The 20,641-nt window shown below is 44.3% G+C and overlaps 2 protein-coding genes across 4 annotated transcripts in view; both read right to left on the minus strand.

Annotated features, from left to right (window-relative positions):
- Positions 1-45: 45 nt before the first annotated feature.
- On the minus strand, positions 46-2,846 carry rflnb (refilin B). Of its 2 annotated transcripts, none has more exons than NM_001173893.1 (3): positions 2,250-2,846; positions 1,901-1,995; positions 46-1,582 (listed from the first exon to the last, which is right to left on the minus strand). In NM_001173893.1, exons 1-3 carry the CDS (start codon positions 2,445-2,447, stop codon positions 1,264-1,266), a joined length of 612 nt encoding a protein of 203 aa, NP_001167364.1. In that variant the 5' UTR covers positions 2,448-2,846; the 3' UTR covers positions 46-1,263. The 2 variants fall into 2 exon arrangements, with proteins under 2 accessions (NP_001167364.1, XP_014069701.1); XM_014214226.3 differs by having other exon boundaries at positions 1,901-1,962; positions 2,250-2,489.
- Positions 2,847-3,293: 447 nt separating this feature from the next.
- Positions 3,294-20,641, minus strand: part of LOC106612840 (VPS53 subunit of GARP complex) — a 35,855-nt gene continuing 18,507 nt past the window's right edge. For both annotated transcript variants that reach the window (XM_014214413.3, XM_014214414.3), the window contains 12 exons: positions 20,289-20,430; positions 18,632-18,727; positions 18,302-18,396; positions 17,015-17,257; positions 15,928-16,075; positions 15,702-15,784; positions 15,451-15,529; positions 15,201-15,349; positions 14,983-15,052; positions 14,704-14,841; positions 5,817-5,921; positions 3,294-5,644 (listed from right to left, as the gene is read on the minus strand). In XM_014214413.3, the coding sequence (XP_014069888.1) occupies positions 5,474-5,644; positions 5,817-5,921; positions 14,704-14,841; positions 14,983-15,052; positions 15,201-15,349; positions 15,451-15,529; positions 15,702-15,784; positions 15,928-16,075; positions 17,015-17,257; positions 18,302-18,396; positions 18,632-18,727; positions 20,289-20,430 (1,519 nt within the window). In that variant the 3' untranslated portion in view covers positions 3,294-5,473. The remainder of the gene's footprint in view (positions 5,645-5,816; positions 5,922-14,703; positions 14,842-14,982; positions 15,053-15,200; positions 15,350-15,450; positions 15,530-15,701; positions 15,785-15,927; positions 16,076-17,014; positions 17,258-18,301; positions 18,397-18,631; positions 18,728-20,288; positions 20,431-20,641) is intronic.

Consider the following 20,641-nt stretch of genomic DNA (forward strand, 5'->3'; position numbering starts at 1 on the left):
ATGGCATTGGAGTACATATCAAATAATTGTAGCACTTCTCAAATCTGATATAAAAGAGTTGGTCTTTATTTCATTTAAACACTAAAAACAGAGCTTTAAAAGCAATATCATATCTCAAGGCAATTCAGGCCCTCTAGATGTGTATCCTTGTAGGACCTTGAGGGAAGTTACCTGTGTTTGGTAGCTTAATAGTAATCTATTAGGCTACCAAAAGGAGTTTATTAGCATCAAATAAATGCATAACTAAATGAAACCTCGAAGCAAGAAGAGGATAAGCAAAGATAATGAACAGTCCCTAAGGTGTTAGTAAGAACAAGACTTCACTATTAGGAAAATTCTAAAACTTTATAACTGAAAACAATAATGACACATTGGATAATCTCTTGCTACTCATTACCAACTAATACAAAATTCTTCAATTCGCAATGATCTGTGGAAAAGAAAATGTCCCAACTTTAAAACACAGAACTTGCTGTAATTTGCAACTCTTTTACACAATATGAAAAAAGTTGTGGCTTTCTGCTCCATGACCATACTTACAGTAGACAATGTTGGTTTAGGCAAGACTAAGATGGGGTTTGGTGTTACACCAGGATCATACATCTCTATACATGGCTCGGTGTTACACTATCCAGGAAAATATATTCTGCTAAGTAACATTGTGCAACAAATAGACCATAATACCATGATTTGACAAGACATTTTGAAGCCCAGTCATAGACAGTCATTTGACAACTCCCCATGTCTACGCTTATAAAGAAAATCACATGGAAACTCCACTATTGCCTTTAATCTTATAATGTTGGATCATTGTTCATTGAGCTCCACTGCAATGGTTAGGCCTAAACACAGAATGTTGACAGTGATGGTCTAGACTACAAATCTGGTTTATAAGTTCCTCCATGGTGATAGTATACAGTACACCATCACCTGTCTCAGTCCACAGTTCAACACTTGGTTAAAAGGAATCCAACTTTGACATACCAGAGAACTCTTTACTAGCTACTAATGGATCAACACTTTGGTAGATGGCAGCCTCACTCAAATGTCCCTGCTATTTGTTTGATACTCCAGATCTAGAGATATGGCTTCCATCTTCTGCCCTCCTCTTAAGACTGGTACTCAAATGTGGGCTACGATGCTTTCCAATCTAAACTAATAGACCGTAACCTGGGTCCATGTGTGGCGTCGTCCTGGTGGATGGTTGGGCCCCACAGGGCCCAGGGATCTCTCCCTCAGGCCGTGCCCAGCCTTCCCCTAACCTCAATGGGGTAGCCTACTCCGGTCAGCAGCCTCCAGCTCCACGCTCGACAAGAATCTCCTGGCTAGCCGGCGGCTGTCGTAGCTCAGCTCCGTGGTGTAGATGGTGCGAGCGTGCTTGGGGTAGACGATGGTGGTGCTCTGGAAATGCTGGGCCCGCTGGCGAGGCTGGAGGTCGAGCTGGGTCTTGTAGTGTCTCCAGGTGCTGTGAGGGACAGCCAGGACCGTCTGGCTGCAGTTCTCCAGACCCAGGCCTCTGGGCTGCATGGCCACGTCGTGGATAAAGTGACGCTCTGAATCATAGTGGACAGATGATGTGTATCTAGGAATGACAACGTTTGGGCAAGTGTCATTTCACTGCATGTTCAGCTAGATATCGTTTTAGAACTGGAATGTGGCAAGGTTTCAAGCACTGCAAACCTACAAGAAATAGACCCTTGGCTACAGGAGGCCTACACACAGGCTGACAGAAGTAAAAAATAAATAAATAAATTCAACATTTGATCTGTGGTCCACCACATTTCTTAAAAAAAAACAGGTATTTATACCAATAGCGAGGCATATGCAGCACACAGTGCTAAGCCAATTTCAAACCACACAAACATTCATAACCTACATGCAGTCATTTAAAACAGCATACCGTATTTCCTTGGACGGTAGTGGATCAAGTTCTATGCCCTCCCCGTAGGACAACGTGTGCAGCTGAGGAACAGATCCAATCGATAAAATTGGAACCTGCAAGTAGTCAGCCAACACTCGCATAAAGAGAAAATATTTGGTGGAGGTGGCAAATGTGATCGGCTTAGGCTACTGACCCAATTTACTATTGACATGACCCAGATTCACTAAGTGCCATGCAGGGAAACGTATTCAGAGGCTAACTATTTCAGAAACAATTTAACAATGCAACAACTTTGTCTTAAAATTTCATAGCGGGATTGTATCAGTTACTGTAACAATTGTAGTGAAACGTGCGACAGCCTACGTACCAAGGATGACCCTGTCCTCTCGTCTTCAGACACCGGGCTTATGGCACCTTTATCCCCGCAATCAGGCAGCAGCCAGTGGCTCGGACTGGGGCTGGGGGGTAGTCCGGAGTCCGGGCTGTCAAGTCCCCGCTCGGTTTTGCAACTCATGTCCAATGGCTCGTCGTCACATACATTCAGCAAGTTTAGTCTGCCCACCATTGCTTTACAAAAAAAGTCAAAAAATAAAATAACGACCCTACTGCGCGATTAGTTTGCAGAACTGTAGGTAAAATTGATTTCCAATTCGTAGAAGCGTATTTCCTTGAATGCAATTGATCCTCCACGTTGGGTAACTTCCCAACGATCAAGCAAGTTGGCAATTGGATTGCATCAACTTCTCTTGCTTCGCAATAGGCTACGGTCCAGACAAATTGTACTGCATGCTATTTAAATCCTCCATAAGTCAAAAAACATTTCTTCCCCCCAATATGTTTTTGCCCTTCGAAATAAAGAGATACAACATAAATCGTTGGCCTTGAAGTTGACAAAATAGTGAAATCAAGCTATGTGTCACGGGCACTGAAGTATAAAAGAACACATGAGAAGGCACTGAAGATGGTCACCGCCTGTCTGTCTTCAAACTTCTCTCCCTTCAAAAGTATCATTGTTTTTTGTTGTTGCAATAAAATAGAGAAAAGGAAACGCCTTTCAAACGCACCCTCACCTCTGATTGGAGGAAAAATGAAAAGCAACAAAACGAAACATGGGAACTCTCCTTTTGTCCTCTCCCCCCGAAAAAAATACCCTGGTAAAAGTTCAAACTGAACTGGACCTATTCATTGGGCCGATTCTGTTGCAAAACATTTCTTAAACGGGAGCGAACTGAACGAAACGGGTAGGGACCTCCCTGAATTTGTCCAATATATATAAAATAATGTTTGGACTAATGATTACACCTATGGACTCGGATAGAGAGCGGTGTGTGTGATACAACATGCCGACAAGGAAAACATGATGGCACACTTGTAGTATTCATGTTTTTGACCAGTTGCCACTACAGTAGCCTATTTTTTTATGTAACCTTTATTTAACTAGGCAAGCCAGTTAAGAACAAATTCTTATTTACAATGACGGCCTACCCCTACTGACAATACAAAGTAACATGTTTTTCTTCTTATGAACTAAAGGCAGGAATGTGTACATCAAAAGCATTATAGCATTAATATATTAATACATACATTTATCTCTTGGGGAGAATAAGGATTTCCAAGGATGAAATCCAAAAACAACCATTCATGCCTCAACCACAATGATTTAGAAGATATACTTGACTATACTTGATTCTTCAGACCCCATCCTTATCTTGTGCTACACCACCAAATAATACATTTTCCTGTATGTATGAACCACTTCAAAGGATCACTGATCCAGGGTATTTGCTGTTACATGCAATAAGTACTTTATCTGAAGCAAGTAACAGTAGAAATAATTAGCTCAATGACAGTATGAAAAGCAACTGTGTTCAATAATATATTATTGTTCTCCACTAGCATCATTGTGCTAACTTCTCAGTGTAATTCCCTGTCTAACAGACAAACTCATGTTTACTGTTGTATAATGATTCATTGTACAAAATTATGTTTTTTGTTGTAGATTTGTCTAAATCTTTATATTTTCTGTTGTTATGCCTCTAACACGCCTAGATTACCTGTCAATCATAACGAAAACTTGCCAGAAGATACCAACCCTACCGCTACGCTTGAGCTGCACTGGGGTTGGATCACAATCATGGTTACACACACCGTGGAGCCAGAGCGAGATATGGGTTAGAAAACATACCTCAATGCAGAGATATGACACTGTACTCCAGATTTGACCTTTATCCACACTGCTCAATCGAAAAACTGCTAGTTTTCCAAGAAAACGTCCCTTTCCATCCTCATGCTCGCTAGCAGTAGCCACCGCAGCCATTTTGGAATGGCACGTCACATTGAACAATAAAGGAGCTGATTGGCTGACACTGTAATTCCAAACTGGGCGCAGTGGCTACTGCTAGCTAGCATGAGAAAGAAAAAGGGATGTTTTCCGGGAAAACTAGCTGTATTTCAATCTTACACAGTGTCTTAATGCAACCATGATTGCGTTCTGACCCCAGTGCAGTTCAGTGTAAACAAGCATAACGGTAGTGTCGGTAAGTTTTCATTATTATTGACAGGTAATCTAGGCCTGTCAGTGTCAAACAGAGGCCCGGAATAACAGAAAATAAAAAAAGGTTTAGACAATAAATCTTAAACAGAAATCAATATAATGTTGTACAATGCATCCTTGTACAACAGTGAACATGAGTTCCTCTGTTATAAAGTACTGCGACTCTCCCTCACTGTCATCAAATCGATTCAGACGAATATACATACACTTCAGATTGACATTTATAAAACGCTCAGAGGACTCTACAGCAAGGAATTACATAGGGAAATAGAGCTTAAATAAATGAACATGCTTAACGTCTCACGCGTAATCGTATCTATTTGAGGAGATAGTTAATCCCAAGATCCTCTCTGTCCTGGACCTGGGGGCTTAACCACTGAACCTGGAGACATCAATGCATGGTGGGATGCGGTCCATCCACCTGCAGGGTGTTCCTGTTGTGAAGGGACACTGGAACCATACAAACTCCTAACTAACTGCATCCTCCCCTTGATCAGGGAACCAAGAGAAACACACAGAAAGGCACAGGACTGGAGAAGTGGAGAACATTCTGAAAGAGTTAGAACATTCTGAAAAGGTTTGCTTCAAACGCATTGCAATTCCTTGTTCTCAGTCTGGGACTGGGAGGATAGGTGCCAAAGCGGCAGCAAATTGCTCCTAAAGCCGTTTTTAGTTAGTGGCTCAGTCTTTAAGTGTAAACACATTTTGTTAAAATGCATAGTGTGTGTATGATATAGTCTACATTTAACAACATTTACAAAGCTCGGGTATTTAGTGTCATAAAAAGAGAAGCAGAAAATAAATACAGAAGTAAATGAGTAATACGTGCCAACAGCTCTGCAGCTGAGGAAATGTCTTCATAATCCGACAGTTGACTTTGAAATCATTAGGGTCATTAATGCTCCTAACAAAAATGAGACAATCATGTCTTTACTCTGCCTGCAATTCTCCGTTATGATTGAACCGAGCAAGAAAAAGTATTTGAGATGAATTACTGGAATAATTTGTGTGTGGTATGATGATGTGTGTGTGCATGCTCAGAGTCTCTTTTTGATGAGCTTCTCCAGTTTGCGTATGCGCGAGTTCTCCTGCTCGGGGGTGGGGGTGCTGAAGGAGAGAGAGGGGCCTCCGTCGGCCCCTGAGGGTGGAGCGGGTAACCTCTGTCTGAAGAGCTCCAACATGCTGCTCTGCTCACTGCGCTTTAACCCCTACACACACACACACACACACACACACACACACACACACACACACACACACACGTTATTGCAAGAGGAAAAAACAAGAGAGAAGACAGAGCCAGAGGAAGTAGGAGATAACTGTTGAAAACAGGTTATTGACAAAGACAAAACAAGTGGACCCAACCAAAGTGGCCCTTACCTTCATATCCAGAGTTTTCTGGAAGGTCTCTGGGTTTCCATCAGCGAGGAGCTTGATGTAGTTATCCACAAACACCACGGTAGGTTCATGGGGGGCCATGACCACCTGTAGAGGGTGGGGGTAGTAGACATCAGTGTTGCTCATACATTCACATCTCAATACTGAAGCACAGCATGGGGTTTTTAGACCCCCCTCCCCCCCGTTCCCAAGAGCCATGATGGGATGACCAAGATTCATAAACTGTGTGTGCACGGTAAGTGTGTGTGTGTGGCCCGTAAGAACAAACAGGCCCCAGAGTCAGTCAACTATCAGACCAGACAGTGTGCAAGTGGTTAACGCTGCAAACAAAGCCCGAACACTGACTGCTTCCAAAATTACATTCTATTCCCTATATCCTATATACTGCACTACTTTTGACAAGAGCCCTATGGGATTTGGTCAAAAGTAGTGCACTTTATAGGGAATAGGGTGCCATTATAGAAGCACACACTGACTGCACTGTTGGGCTATATTACTGAAAGGCTATATTTAGGAGACCTGACCCCTTTTCTTTTTACACACCAATTACTCCACGCATGGGTGGATGGGAATTAGCCTCACCGGTCATTATTTGGGGCTATAATGAGAGATTGAGTGTTTGGGCAAATCGCAATGGAGATTAGTAAAAAAAGTAAGGTGAAATACTGTAGGTTGGATTTATTTTTTGCTTTCAGGAGCGAGATAGGGAGAAGGAGGGAGAAGGAGAGAAATGAGGGAGAGAGGAAAATCTGGATCAGATAGCATTGAGACTGATCGTAGTGGCTTGCTACAGAGCGGGCAGACAAACATGGTTGACAGATAACACAGAATAAATAAATAAATAAATAAATAAAGAAGAAAAAAATTTATCGAAAAAAATTGGGAATTGCACCCCCTCCAACCCTCCTTTTCTCTACCCAAAACATTTCTCACTCACCAACCCCTCTCATCCTCTCTCTGTGCCTAAGGGGTGTGGGCCAGAATATATAAAAGAGCGAAACCAAAGAGAGACGGAACATGGAACACTATGGATTGTCTGGAATTCTTGAGGTTCCTTCCCCTCTGGACTGAGTGATTTACTTAGCAACTGTCCTGGAGGGAGGCCCAGGGAAAGCCTGGAGGGACTGTTGTAGTTAGCTCGTAAAAACGAAAGAAAGGGAGGGAGAGCGAGCGAGAATGAAAAAAACCCACCCAGGCTAGAAGTAGGTGGGGTGGAGGGGTGTTGTAGCATTTCCACTCCCCAGAAGAGAGCTCTGGTGGTGGGGGAGAGGGATGGGGTGGATAGAGGGCTGGAGAGCGTGGAAAACAGCCACGTCTCATGGGCCAAGGAGGGCTGCCTGAGCCTGAGAGACAGACACAACCTACAGACAGACTCATCTGAATAGGTCTAAACTTGGAGACCATTATACTCAAAACAGCCTAAACTACTTTATCACAGTCATCATCACCATAACCTTTACTTTGATCATCCATGGACATCCTAGAAACATTCGATCAGGAATAGTCCGTCCATACTGGCCTGAGGCCCCACACTGACCTATGTATTTGGATTGATAAGGACAAGGGCTCTGGTCAAAAGTAGTGCACTACATAGGAAATATGGTAACATGTGACAGAGCCTATGCATTTCTCTAGACTTTCTGCATCTGTAGGCCCTGCCTGGCCCAACATAAAACAATTACCTAAGAGACACATAGGTACCACAACTTCCAGGGCTGAACTGCTCACCAGATCGAAGAGAACAACTCTATACACCTTGTATGTCGGTTCAAGGCCTTACACACACACACACACACACACACACACACACACACACACACACACACACACACACACACACACACACACACACACACACACACACACACACACACACACACACACACACACACACACACACACACACACACACACACACACACACAGTAATGGGCGGCAGACAAAGGGGAATGTACAGTACCAGTCAAAAGTTGATACACCTACCCATTCAAGGGTTTTTCTTCATTTTTCCTATTTTCTACATTGTAGAATAGTGAAGACATCAAAACTAATATAGACAGGTGTGTGCCTTTCCAAATAATGTCCAATCAATTGAATTTACCACAGGTGGACTCCAATCAAGTTGTAGAAACATCAAGGATGATCATTGGAAACAGGATGTACCTGAGCTGAATTTCAAGTCTCATAGAAAAAGGTTTAAATACTTATGTAAATAAGGTATATGTTTATTATTTTGTATAAATGTGCTAAAATGGGCAAAAACCTGTTTTCACTGTCATTATGGGGTATTGTGTATAGATTTCTGAGGATATTTATTTAATCAATTTTAGAATAAGGCTGTAAAGTAAGGCTGTAATACTTTCCGTAGGCACTGTATGTGGGAACTCCTTCAAAACTGTTGGAAAAGTATTCAAGGTGACTATCTTATGAAGCTGGTTGAGAGAATGCCAAGCGTGAGCAAAGCTGTCATCAAGGCAAAGGGTGGCTATTTGAAGAATCTCAAATATATTTGGATTTGTTTAACACTTTTTTGGTTACTACATGATTCCATAGGTGTTATTTCATAGTTCTGATGTCTTCACTATTATTCTACAATGTAGAAATAGTAAAATATTAAGAAAAACCCTGGAATGAGTAGGTGTGTCCCAACTTTTGACTGGTACTGTAATGTATGTAAACACATTCAAGGAATTCCTCTATGGACTAACGGCCTTGTATGCTTCACATGTGGAATCATCCATACACGTCCCAGGTGTCGACACTGAGGAGAGGCCGGTAAACCGTTTTGAATGTAGGGCCACATATCCTGAATATCTGGTAACTAGAAGTCCCTTGGTATAAAAGTATCTGATACATGATCTTGACAAGAAACACAGAAAGGGAGACGAGGCTATGCTTGTATCTTCAGTAGTCCTAATGATTGTGGTCAGAATAGATTACATCCTGATGGCTGATGTAGCATTTTTTATTTATTTCATCTTTATTTAACCAGGTAGGCCAGTTGAGAACAAGTTCTCATTTACAACTGCAACCTGGCCAAGATAAAGCAAAGCAGTGCGACAAAAAACAACAGAGTTACACATGGGATAAACAAAAGTACAGTCAATAACAATAGAAAAATCTATATACAGTGTGTGCAAATGGAGTAAGGAGGTAAGGCAATAAATAGGCCATATTAGCAAAGTAATTACAATTCAGCAAATTAACACTGGAGTGATAGATGTGCAGATGATGATGATGTGCAAGTAGAAATACTGGTGTGCAAACGGCAAAAAAGTAAATAAAAACAATATGGGGATGAGGTAGGTATTTGGATGGTCTATTTACAGATGGGCTGTGTACCGCTGCAGCAATTGGTGAGCTGCTCAAATAGCTGATGCTTAAAGTTAGTGAGGGAGATATAAGTCTCCAACTTCAGCGATTTTTGCAATTCGTTCCAGTCATTGGCAGCAGAGAACTGTCAAGAAAGGCAGCCAAAGGAGGTGTTGGCTTTGGGGATGACCAGTGAGATATACCTGCTGGAGCGCATGCTACGGGTGGGTGTTGTTATGGTGACCAGTGAGCTGAGATGTATTTATTTTTCCTTTATTTAACCAGGTAGGCAAGTTGAGAACAAGTTCTCATTTACAATTGCGACCTGGCCAAGATAAAGCAAAGCAGTTCGACACATACAACAACAACACAGAATTACACATGGAGTAAAACAAACATACAGTCAATAATACAGTAGAAAAATAAGTCTATATACAATGTGAGCAAATGAGGTGAGATAAGGGAGGTAAAGGCAAAAAAGGCCATAGTGGCATAGTAAATACAATATAGCAAGTAAAACACTGGAATGGTAGATTTGTAGTGGAAGAAAGCGCAAAGTAGAAATAGAAATAATGGGGCGCAAAGGAGCAAAATAAATAAATACAGTAGGGGAAGAGGTAGTTGTTTGGGCTAAATTATAGATGGGCTATGTACAGGTGCAGTGATCTGTGAGCTGCTCTGACAGATGGTACTTAAAGCTAGTGAGGGAGATAAGTGTTTCCAGTTTCAGAGATTTTTGTAGTTCGTTCCAGTCATTGGCAGCAGAGAACTGGAAGGAGAGACGGCCAAAGGAGGAATTGGCTTTGGGGGTGACCAGAGAGATATACCTGCTGGAGCGCATGCTACAGGTGGGTGCTGCTATGGTGACCAGTGAGCTGAGATAAGGGGGGACTTTACCTAGCAGGGTCTTGTAGATGACCTGGAGCCAGTGGGTTTGGCGACGAGTATGAAGCGAGGGCCAGCCAACGAGAGCGTACAGGTCGCAGTGGTGGGTAGTATATGGGGCTTTGGTGACAAAATGGATGGCACTGTGATAGACTGCATCCAGTTTATTGAGTAGGGTATTGGAGGCTATTTTGTAAATGACATCGCCGAAGTCGAGGATCGGTAGGATGGTCAGTTTTACGAGGGTATGTTTGGCAGCATGAGTGAAGGATGCTTTGGTGCGAAATAGGAAGCCAATTCTAGATTTAACTTTGGATTGGAGAGGTTTGATGTGAGTCTGGAAGGAGAGCTTACAGTCTAACCGGACACCTAGGTATTTGTAGTTGTCCACATATTCTAAGTAAGAACCTTCCAGAGTAGTGATGCTGGACGGGCGGGCAGGTACGGGCAGCGATCGGTTGAAGAGCATGCATTTAGTTTTACTAGTATTTAAGAGCAGTTGGAGGCCACGGAAGGAGAGTTGTATGGCATTGAAGCTCGTCTGGAGGGTTGTTAACACAGTGTCCAAAGAAGGGCCAGAAGTATACAGAATGGTGTCATCTGCGTAGAAGTGGATCAGAGACTCACCAGCAGCAAGAGCGACATCATTGATGTATACAGAGAAAAGAGTTGGCCCAAGTATTGAACCCTGTGGCACCCCCATAGAGACTACCAGAGGCCCGGACAACAGGCCATCTGATTTGACACATTGAACTCTATCAGAGAAGTAGTTGGTGAACCAGGCGAGGCAATCATTTGCCTCGAGAAACCAAGGCTATCGAGTCTGCCGATGAGGATGTGGTGATTGACAGAGTCGAAAGCCTTGGCCAGGTCAATGAATACGGCAGCACAGTATTGTTTCTTATCGATGGCGGTTACGATATCGTTTAGGACCTTGAGCGTGGCTGAGGTGCACCCATGACCAGCTCTGAAACCAGACTGCATAGCGGAGAAGGTGCGGTGGGATTCGAAATGGTCGGTAATCTGTTTGTTGACTTGGCTTTCGAAGACCTTAGAAAGGCAGGGTAGGATAGATATAGGTCTGTAGCAGTTTGGGTCAAGAGTGTCCCCTCCTTTGAAGAGGGGGATGACAGCAGCTGCTTTCCAATCTTTTGGAATCTCAGACGACACGAAAGAGAGGTTGAACAGGCTAGTAATAGGGGTTGCAACAATTTCGGCAGGTAATTTTAGAAAGGGTTCAGATTGTCTAGCCCGGCTGATTTGTAGGGGTCCAGATTTTGCAGCTCTTTCAGAACATCAGCTGACTGGATTTGGGAGAAGGAGAAATGGGGAAGGCTTGGGCGAGTAGCTGTGGGGGGTGCAGTGCTGTTGACCGCGGTAGGGGTAGCCAGGTGGAAAGCATGGCCAGCTGTAGAAAAATGCTTATTGAAATTCTCAATTATAGTGGATTTATCGGAGGTGACAGAGTTTCCTATCCTCAGTGCAGTGGTAAGATAAGATAAGGCGGCGCTTTACTTAGCAAAGACTTATAGATGACCTGGAGCCAGTGGGTCTGGCGACGAATATGTAGCGAGGGCCAGCCGACGAGAGCATACAGGTCGCAGTGGTGGGTGGTATATGGGGCTTTGGTGCCAAAACGGATGGCACTGTGATAGACTGCATCCAGTTTGCCGAGTAGTGTTGGAGGCTATTTTGTAAATGACGTCGCCGAAGTCAAGGATCGGTATGATAGTCGGCTTTACGAGGGTATGTTTGACAGCATGAGTGAAGGAGTCTTTGTTGCGAAATAGGAAGCCGATTGTAGATTTAATTTTGAATTGGAGATGCTTAATATGAGTCTGGAAGGAGAGTTTACAGTCTAGCCAGACACCTAGGTATTTGTAGTTGTCCACATATTCTAAGTCAGAACCGTCCAGAGTAGTGATGCTAGTCGGGCGGGCGGGTGCGGGCAGCGATTGGTTGAAGAGCATGCATTTAGTTTTACTAGCGTTTAAGAGCAGTTGGAGGCCACGGAAGGAGAGTTGTATGGCATTGAAGCTCATTTGGAGGTTTGTTAACACAATGGCCAAAGAAGGGATGGATATAGGTCTGTAACAGTTTGGGTCTAGAGTGTCACCCCCTTTGAAGTGGGGGTTGACCGCGGCAGCTTTCCAATCTTTAGGAATCTTGGACGATATGAAAGAGAGGTTTAACAGACTAGTACTAGGGTCTAGCCCAGCTGATTTGTACGGGTCCAGGTTTTGCAGCTCTTTCAGAACATCTGCTATCAGGATTTGGGTGAAGGAGAAGCTGGGGAGGCTTGGGCAAGTAACTGTGGGGGGTGCTGAGCTGGTGGCCGGGGTTTGGGGTAGCCAGGAGGAAAGCATGGCCAGTCGTAGAGAAATATTTATTGAAATTCTCGATTATCGTGGATTTAATTGGTGGTGACAGTGTTTCCTAGCCTCAGTGCAGTGGGCAGCTGGGAGGAGGTGCTCTTATTCTCCATGGACTTTACAGTGTCCCAGAACTTTTTGGAGTTAGAGCTGCAGCATACAAATTTCTGTTGAAAAAGCTAGCCTTTGCTTTCCTATCTGACTGTGTGTATTGGTTCCTGACTTCCCTGAAAAGTTGCATATCGCGGGGACTATTCGATGCTAATGCAGTACGCCACAGAATGTTTTTGTGCTGGTTGAGGGCAGTCAGGTCTGGAGTGAACCAAGGGCTATATCTGTTCTTAGTTCTACATTTTTTGAAAGGGGCATGCTTATTTAAGATGGTGAGGAAATTACTTTTAAAGAACAACCAGGCATCCTCTACTGACGGAATGAGGTCAATATCATTCCAGGATACCCAGGCCAGGTCGCAGAAGTGTTTAAGGGAACGTTTGACAGTGATGAGGGGTGGTCGTTGGACCGCAAACCAATAACGGATGCAGGCAATGAGGGAGTGATCGCTGAGATCCTGATTGAAAACAGCAGCGGTGTATTTGGAGGGCAAGTTGGTCAGGAAAATATCTATGAGGGTGCCCATGTTTACAGATTTAGGGTTGTACCTGGTGGGTTCCTTGATAATTTGTGTGAGATTGAGGGCATCTAGCTTAGATTGTATGACGGCCGGGGTGTTAAGCATATCCCAGTTTAGGTCACCTAACAGTACAAGCTCTTAAGATAGATGGGGGGGGGGGGCAATCAATTCACATATGGTGTCCAGGGCGCAGCTGGGAGCTGAGGGGGGTCTATAACAGGCGGCAATAATGAGAGCATGATTAGAGCAGGTCCAAGGCTGACCATTAGAGCAGTTCTCAGCCTGGCCATTAGAGCAGGTCCCAGGCTGACCAGTAAAACAGACCATTAAGCCCATTAGACAGACATCAAGGCTGCCTTCCTTCGTGTGTGTGTGAGGGAGACAAGGGGGTGAGGGAACTTTCCTCTGGGATCGGGTCACAAGCCTTGGGGGCAGGGTAACTGGACTAGGGTAGGGTGAGGGGGATAGGCTCTAGGGAAGGGTGGGTTTTGTTTGAGAAGACCGGTGCGTGCCATTGTCTTTCTGCATTCTATTGGCCAACCCTGGGGCAAGGTCAACCAATCACAAACTGTGTTTACTCTGTAGAAGAGACAAGCCAAGGATACATATGTCTGACGTATGTGCGCATTCCTGAAAGTGTGTGTGTTTGCTTGCGTGAGTATACGCGTGGATGCCTGCATTCCCTAACCACTCACACCTCTCTTGGCTCCAGCAGGTTGACACACTGTGCATGAGCGTGCGTTTGTGTACTTCCATGTGTGTTTAAAGCCTGCCTTCCTCTCCGGTCTCTCTCATTAAAACCCAGGGGCACAGCTCAGGTCCTATTCCTCAGCTACTTAATGGGAACTTGGTCATAAAACCCTTTCCTTAGTGGGGTTAAAGAGAAATAATTAACCTGTAGACAAGCAGTTATTCAATTAAAATAAAACATAAGTTGATAATCTGGTCAAATCAGACAATGTTCATACTTGGCTCGGCAGCACACACTTAGACAAAAGCCAGTATTTAGTCTTATTGTTACCTATTGTTTAATGCCAAAACACAGGAATGAACAGTGGTTATAATCATGTTTAGCCAAGCCAGTGTATTTAAAGGGTAGAGGTTAATGGTTAGGATTACCCTTGAGGCGTGGGTTAAGGTTAGGTTTTAGGGTCAATTAAGTGGTAGGATTAGGTAGAAGTGGCTGTCGTGAAACTTTGTTGTGTGGTTGTACAGAAACGGTGTAGCATGGTCGAAGATAAACATTGTAGCATGGTTGTAGTGTAACATTGTAGCATGGTTGTAGTGTAACATTGTAGCGTGGTTGTAGTGTAACATGGTTGTAGTGTAACATTGTTGCAGTGTAACATTGTTGCATAGTTGTGTGAAGTGCCTATCAAAGTCCAAAATATGTAGGTGTACACACGGCAGTGTTCTAGAATATTGGACTGTTGCCTTTCATACTTCTCGAATTCTCAGTGCGGCTTATGCAATTTCTCCAACTTAACACATTCAAATGAATAGAGGATTTGTATGCGGAGCTGCGTTGGTTGGGGATTTTGGGGAGGTGTGCAGTCGGGCTGTGCATCCCCTGTGGGTAGTGGTCATGTCTGTGTCACAATGGAATGCCGGACTATCACGGCTCGGCGTCTGTGGACTCTGAATTACGCTTTAGCGTCACAGGGCTCACCTTGAGGATCATCTCAGCGCGGGTCATCCCCTTCACGACTATCTTGGTGTAGCTGGCTGGGGCCTTGCGGACCACCTGAGACCCTATAGAGGGCAGATCCAACAACACCGTCTTCAGGGAGTGGGTGTCCAGGAGGAGCTGAAGAACAAAGCAGAATAAAAAAATAAAGTTACCAATAAAACTAGCTGAATTATCAGCTACAGGAGCAAACGGACAAAGACCGTAAGCGTAATTCTACTACGATAAAGGCTAATGAAATAAAAGGGTAAGTATGTTTACCTGTTCAGCCCCCACCATGCTGATAGGCTTACACCTGAACAAGTGGTTGATGAATTTAGGAATAAAAGAGCTGAGGGGGAAAAAAAGAATATCAATTCAGTTTTCATTTCTGAACACTGAGAATTTCTTCTAAAATCTCGAAATCAATTGTCTTGTCAATAGGAGTACCAAGTCTCCGTCACACACATTGACGAACAGTGAAGAGGGTAGTAACTCACTTGGTGAACTTGATGCAGAACTGGGTGAAGTATTTTCGTGTGGAGGCCAGGTTCTCTCTGATGATGGGGACGTTCTGTTTGATGTGCATGATGACTGATGTCACGTAGGGACTTTGGTCACCTACATGCTCCACACTCTGCCATGGCATCTAGAGGGAGGGAGACCAAGAGAGAATGGTTGAAAGTGAAAATATAATATGACAGCATGAGGAGAAGAGGGAGGGAGGGAGGAATGCAGTGGGTGTCCCACCTTGCTCATGGCAGTGAGAGCAGGGTCACAGGCAGCGTCCAGGTCCTGAACAAGCAACTGGATACTGTTGGAAATCACACTGATCGACAGAGACAGAGAGAGAGACACAGAGAGAGACAGAGAGAGACAGAGAGAGAGAGATTACAGTCATGGACTTCACATCCAATTACTCCCCTTTACCTCCTAAACTGTTGTTCATTTTGAGTTGGCAGAAGTTGCCCCTATAGTGAAGGTTAGGATTTGGTGCGTACTTGCTGAAGGTGTCCATCTCTCCAGTCAGGTTGATTCTCTCCACCAGGGTCTTATCAACCTTCTCCTTCAGCTTCTCCTCCAACTGACACAGAATAGGTTTAACATTAAGTCTAGACCCGAGTGAGTGAGTGAGTGAGTGAGTGAGTGAGTGAGTGAGTGAGTGAGTGAGTGAGTGAGTGAGTGAGTGAGTGAGTGAGTGAGTGAGTGAGTGAGTGATGTTCTAACCTGCTGTGTGGTGGCCAGACAGTACTCTGCAGTACTGAGGATGCTACAGATGAGACACAGCTCCTCTACATTGAACTTAGCAGCCTCCGAACCCTCCTTCTCCTGCAGTAGACTCTTGATGGTCAGTCCTCCACTGTTACTGCTAGTCCTGGAGGACAGAGAGAGACCGAGAGAGGCAAAGCATCTCAATAGTTTTAACTAGCTTCCTTTTCTCATGAATTAAAAAGACAGAAGTCTGTACACATGAGCTCTAAAGAGAAAACTCTGGGACCTAGTGTGAACTGACAAGGAGAAACTCCGGGACCTAGTTATAGGTTATTATTCAAAGCAAGTTTTGGATAACTGAGGACACAGACAGTGTTACCATGGCTAAACCACCTCCCTCTCATTAATAAACGCCACAGCCGAAACTTCTGGGAAAACACAGCTCCAACCCCCAGAAGGGCCAACATTAAAACTCCACAAGACAATACATACACTACGCCACACAAGACATCTGTGTGTGTGTGTGTACCAACCACAGTAAATAATAGGGCTTATGTGGCCATCGAGCCAAAGATGTTTACGCTCATGAAGTATTAGGCCTCACCGTGATGTCAACACCTCCAGCACCACATGACATGCAAACACAGACGACTAAACACATAAAATTATCAAACAAACCCATCAGAATGATGGATCACTCTTCTGAATTAACAAACTTTGGCAGATTCCTTCATCAAAAAGGGAATTGAAGCAGATGACACCATATATCATCCATAAGAATTTGAATCTTGCTTTGACAGAAGCATTTGTCCCAGTCCAGCACCTAGTAGGCCACAGTTTATACTGGTTGTCATAGTGCCACCTGTGTCAGAATATTTTCCTAACAAAGCCAGAAACCATCCAGAAAATGGTTGAAAACCAGAGTACACTGTGTCCTTCCGGAACCCGTACTGGGAAGTACTGCAACGTGCCATCCTGGTTCTAGGGCCCAACACAGTATGTGAGCAGCATGAATAAAAAGCACTTACTAAATAATCACTAGACCTACATCATCACAAATACATCTGATCATCATATCATTATATAGGCTGTAGTAAGTTACTTGGGCAGGTTTCCAGACAGTATCTTCCAGGCATACTCTCTGAGGTACTTCTGGAAGATGGTGGTGAGGGCAATCATAGGTTCCCCTGTGCTGAGCTGGGAGCACTGCACCATGCACTTCTTATAGTAGACAAACAGGTCAGCACAGCTGGGCAGCACCGCTCCACCGTCCTCCGTGCCCACCCTGGGGGGGCCCTGCGCCCGGAAGTCTGACACAAAACGGTCAATCATCTCCCCCAGGTTCCTGAGAATAATAACACACACAGCTCAGTGATGACCCCCAGATACCAGCACACACACGCAGGTTGACGTTTATTGCCATGAATCTTGCTATGGAGGCAGAACTGAGCGATAGCGATTTACACTAGATGGCCCAGCTGCAAAGTCAAAATTGGCTTTATCGTAAACATTTCTGAAAACAAAAATGAGCTTTTTGGTCTTAACTGAAGGTTTGGCATGAGGGTTAGCACTGTGGTTAGGTTTAAAATCAGATATTTATGGCTTTGTGGCTGTGCCAGCTAGCAACCACTGTGCAGAGCTGCTTCCAGAGCAAGATTCATGACAAATGCCAACCTCCCACACATCAGTGATGATAAAATGGAAGAGACAGACAGGGTAGGAGATTCTCCCTCTATTGCAGCTGTCTTCACTGTCCTTTGATTTCAATGCCTACATGGCTGTTAATGTCTAGTACTTTACCCCCTGCCCATCCACTGTTCATGTAAAATGAAGCCAAGGACAGAAAACAAAATCTACTTTGTATGAACAATCAGGTCACTATTCACTCTCCTGTTGTATCCATTGAAACAAGCTGCTTTGGAAATCTCTGTTGTAGAATTGTCTGGCCCTGTCTGTTGTGACAGGAAACCATAGCCAGATCATGTAAGGCCCAGTCAGCACTAAACATCCCAGATATCCAATACTAGGGGCCGCCACGAGACAGACAAGCCCCAAAACAGTGCCATGTTTCTGGAGAGACCCCACGTCTGTGGTGGAGGGAGGGCGGGAGGGAGGGAGGGAGAGGAAATAGTGAGAAACAAAGAGGAGAAAGAGTGGGAGAGAAAAAGCGGAGAAGGAATAAAGAGAGAAGAACGAACTGCTGCAGCAGCACTTTTCAATCCATCTTTCTCAACGTCTGTGGTCATGCAGCTAATAGGAACCATTTCTGCCTCAACAGAGAGACAGAAAGAAACAGGGAATGAAAGAGAGTGAAAGGGGGGGGGGGGGGGGGCTGATGAGGTAGAAAGGAAACCTGTGCCATATCTCCAAGTGCGCGCACACAACTCACTTGTCCTGAGACTCGATGTAGACATAGAGGTGAGGCTCAAAGCACTTGGAAATGATGCCATGGAAGGGGTTGTCAGGAGCCTTGTGCTTCTTGGGCTGGGGAGCGGAAAATGGTCAACAATATAGGATGTAGTTAATACTCATGATTTCTCTCTTTGAGGATGAGTATATTCTTCCAAAGTCATCCCTTAAAAAGGTCCTATCGAGATCCTCCAAGAGATATTCCCATCATGAGTCACCATGACACAGGAAATAACCTCAGGTGATCAGCCAATGCCTATCAAGGTCGAAGTTCAGACCGGGTCAAAGGGTCATCTCAAACATGTCTTACCCTATCCAGATCCTCCTCCATCTCTGAACCATCATCTCCAACCTCGTCCTCCAGGAAAGGGTTGGTGGACTCCAGTGGTGGCTCAGGCTTCTTCACCTGAAAACAACACTACAGTCAACAATGATGGCCCAATGGTGTGTGTGTGTGTGTGTGTGTGTGTGTGTATACAGTGCATTCGGAAAGTATTCAGACCCCTTTACTTTGCATTTTGTTATGCTACAGCCTTATTCTAAAATTGATTAAATAAAACATTTTCCTCATCAATCTAAACACAATACCACATAATAACAAAGTGAAAACAGGTTTAGAAATTTTTGCAAATAAAAAAACAGAAATACCTTATTTACATATGTATTCAGACCATTTGCTATGAGACTTGAAATTCAGCTCAGGTGTATCCTGTTTCAAATGATCATCCTTGAGATGTTTCTACAACTTGATTGGAGTCTACCTGTGGTAAATTCAATTGATTGGACATGATTTGGAAAGGCATACACCTGTCTATATAAGGTCCCACAGTTGACAGTGCATGTCAGAGCAAAAACCAAGCCATGAGGTCGAATGAAATGTCCGTAGAGCACCGAGACAGGATTGTGTCAAGTTTGGAACCACCAAGACTCTTCCTAGAGCTGGCCGCCTGGCCAAACTGAGCAATCGGGGGAGAAGGGCCTTGGTCAGGGAAGTGACCAAGAACCCGATGGTCACTCTGACAGAGCTCCAGAGTTCCTCTGTGGAAATGGGAGGACCTTCAAGAAGGACAACCATCTCTGCAGCACTCCACCAATCAGGCCTTTATGGTAGAGTGGCCAGATGGAAGCCACTCCTCAGTAAAAAGCACGACAGCCCGCTTGGAGTTTGCCAGAAGGCACCTTAAAGGACTCTCAAACCATGAGAAACAAGATTCTCTGGTCTGATGAAACCAAGATTGAACTCTTTGGCCTGAATGGCAAGCTTCACGTCTGGAGGAAACCTGGCACCATCCCTACGTTAAAGCATGGTGGTGGCAGCATCATGCTGTGGGGATGTTTTTCAGCGGCAGGGACTGGGAGTCTAGTCAGGATCGAGGGAAAGATGAACAGAGTAAAGTACAGAGAGATCCTTGATGAAAACTGGGGAGAAGGTTCACCTTCCAACAGGACAACGACTCTAAGCACACAGCCAAGGCAACGCAGGATTGGCTTCAGGACAAGTCTCTGAATGTCCTCGAGTGGCCCAGCTAGAGCCCGGACTTGAACCCGATCAAACATCTCTGGAGAGACCTGAAAATAGCTGTGCAGCGACGCTCCCCATCCAACCTGACAGAGCTTGAGAGGATCTGCAGAGAATAATTGGAGAAACTCCCCAAATACAGGTGTGTCAAACTTGTAGCGTCATACCAAAGAAGACTCAAGGCTGTAATCGCTGCCAAATGTGCTTCAACAAAGTACTGAGTAAAGGGTCTGAATACTTATGTAAAATGTGATATTTTTTCTAAATGTGCAATTTTTTTGAAAGAAAACTGTATTTACTTTGTCATTTTGGGTATTGTGTGTAGTTTGATGAAGGAAAAAACGATTTAATCCATTATGGAATAAGGTTGTAACGTAACAACATTTTGAAAAAGTCAAAGGGTATGAAAACTTTCCGAATGCACTGTGTATGTGTGTGTCTGTCTAACCCCGGGCCCGTCGGTGAGGGTGCATCCAGAGAAGCGCTTGGCGAGCAGCCCCTCAAAGTTGGTGGTCCTCTGAATGGCAAACAGAAGCAGCTTGACCTCAATCTCTTTGGCCCGCGTCCGCATTACTTTGGCCAGCTCTGTCCTGGATGACACAGAAAAAAAACACAGACACATAGGGTCATCAACACGTCACATTGCAGCATGAATGATTGTGATAGCAGGTCAGTGCTCATGTAGGCTAACAAAGACTAAATCAACTGTCTACTGAATCTCCCAGTCATTTATTGGGTAAAACTCTCTAGGTATAGAGAGTGTTCAACTCTATTTATTTGTATACAGTAGCTTACAGTTTA

The sequence above is a fragment of the Salmo salar genome, chromosome 09 (assembly GCF_965601325.2).
Source record: "Salmo salar chromosome 09, fSalSal1, whole genome shotgun sequence".
Taxonomy (NCBI): Eukaryota; Metazoa; Chordata; class Actinopteri; order Salmoniformes; family Salmonidae; genus Salmo; species Salmo salar.

Bases quoted from the DNA above. Each gene is read 5' to 3' on its own strand.
- rflnb (NM_001173893.1), bottom strand. From the start codon at position 2,447: ATGGTGGGCAGACTAAACTTGCTGAATGTATGTGACGACGAGCCATTG. The intron at 1,996-2,249 runs GTACGTAGGCTG...GACTACTTGCAG, and splicing joins AGAGGACAGGGTCATCCTTG to GTTCCAATTTTATCGATTGG. The intron at 1,583-1,900 runs GTATGCTGTTTT...TGTCATTCCTAG, and splicing joins CTACCGTCCAAGGAAATACG to ATACACATCATCTGTCCACT.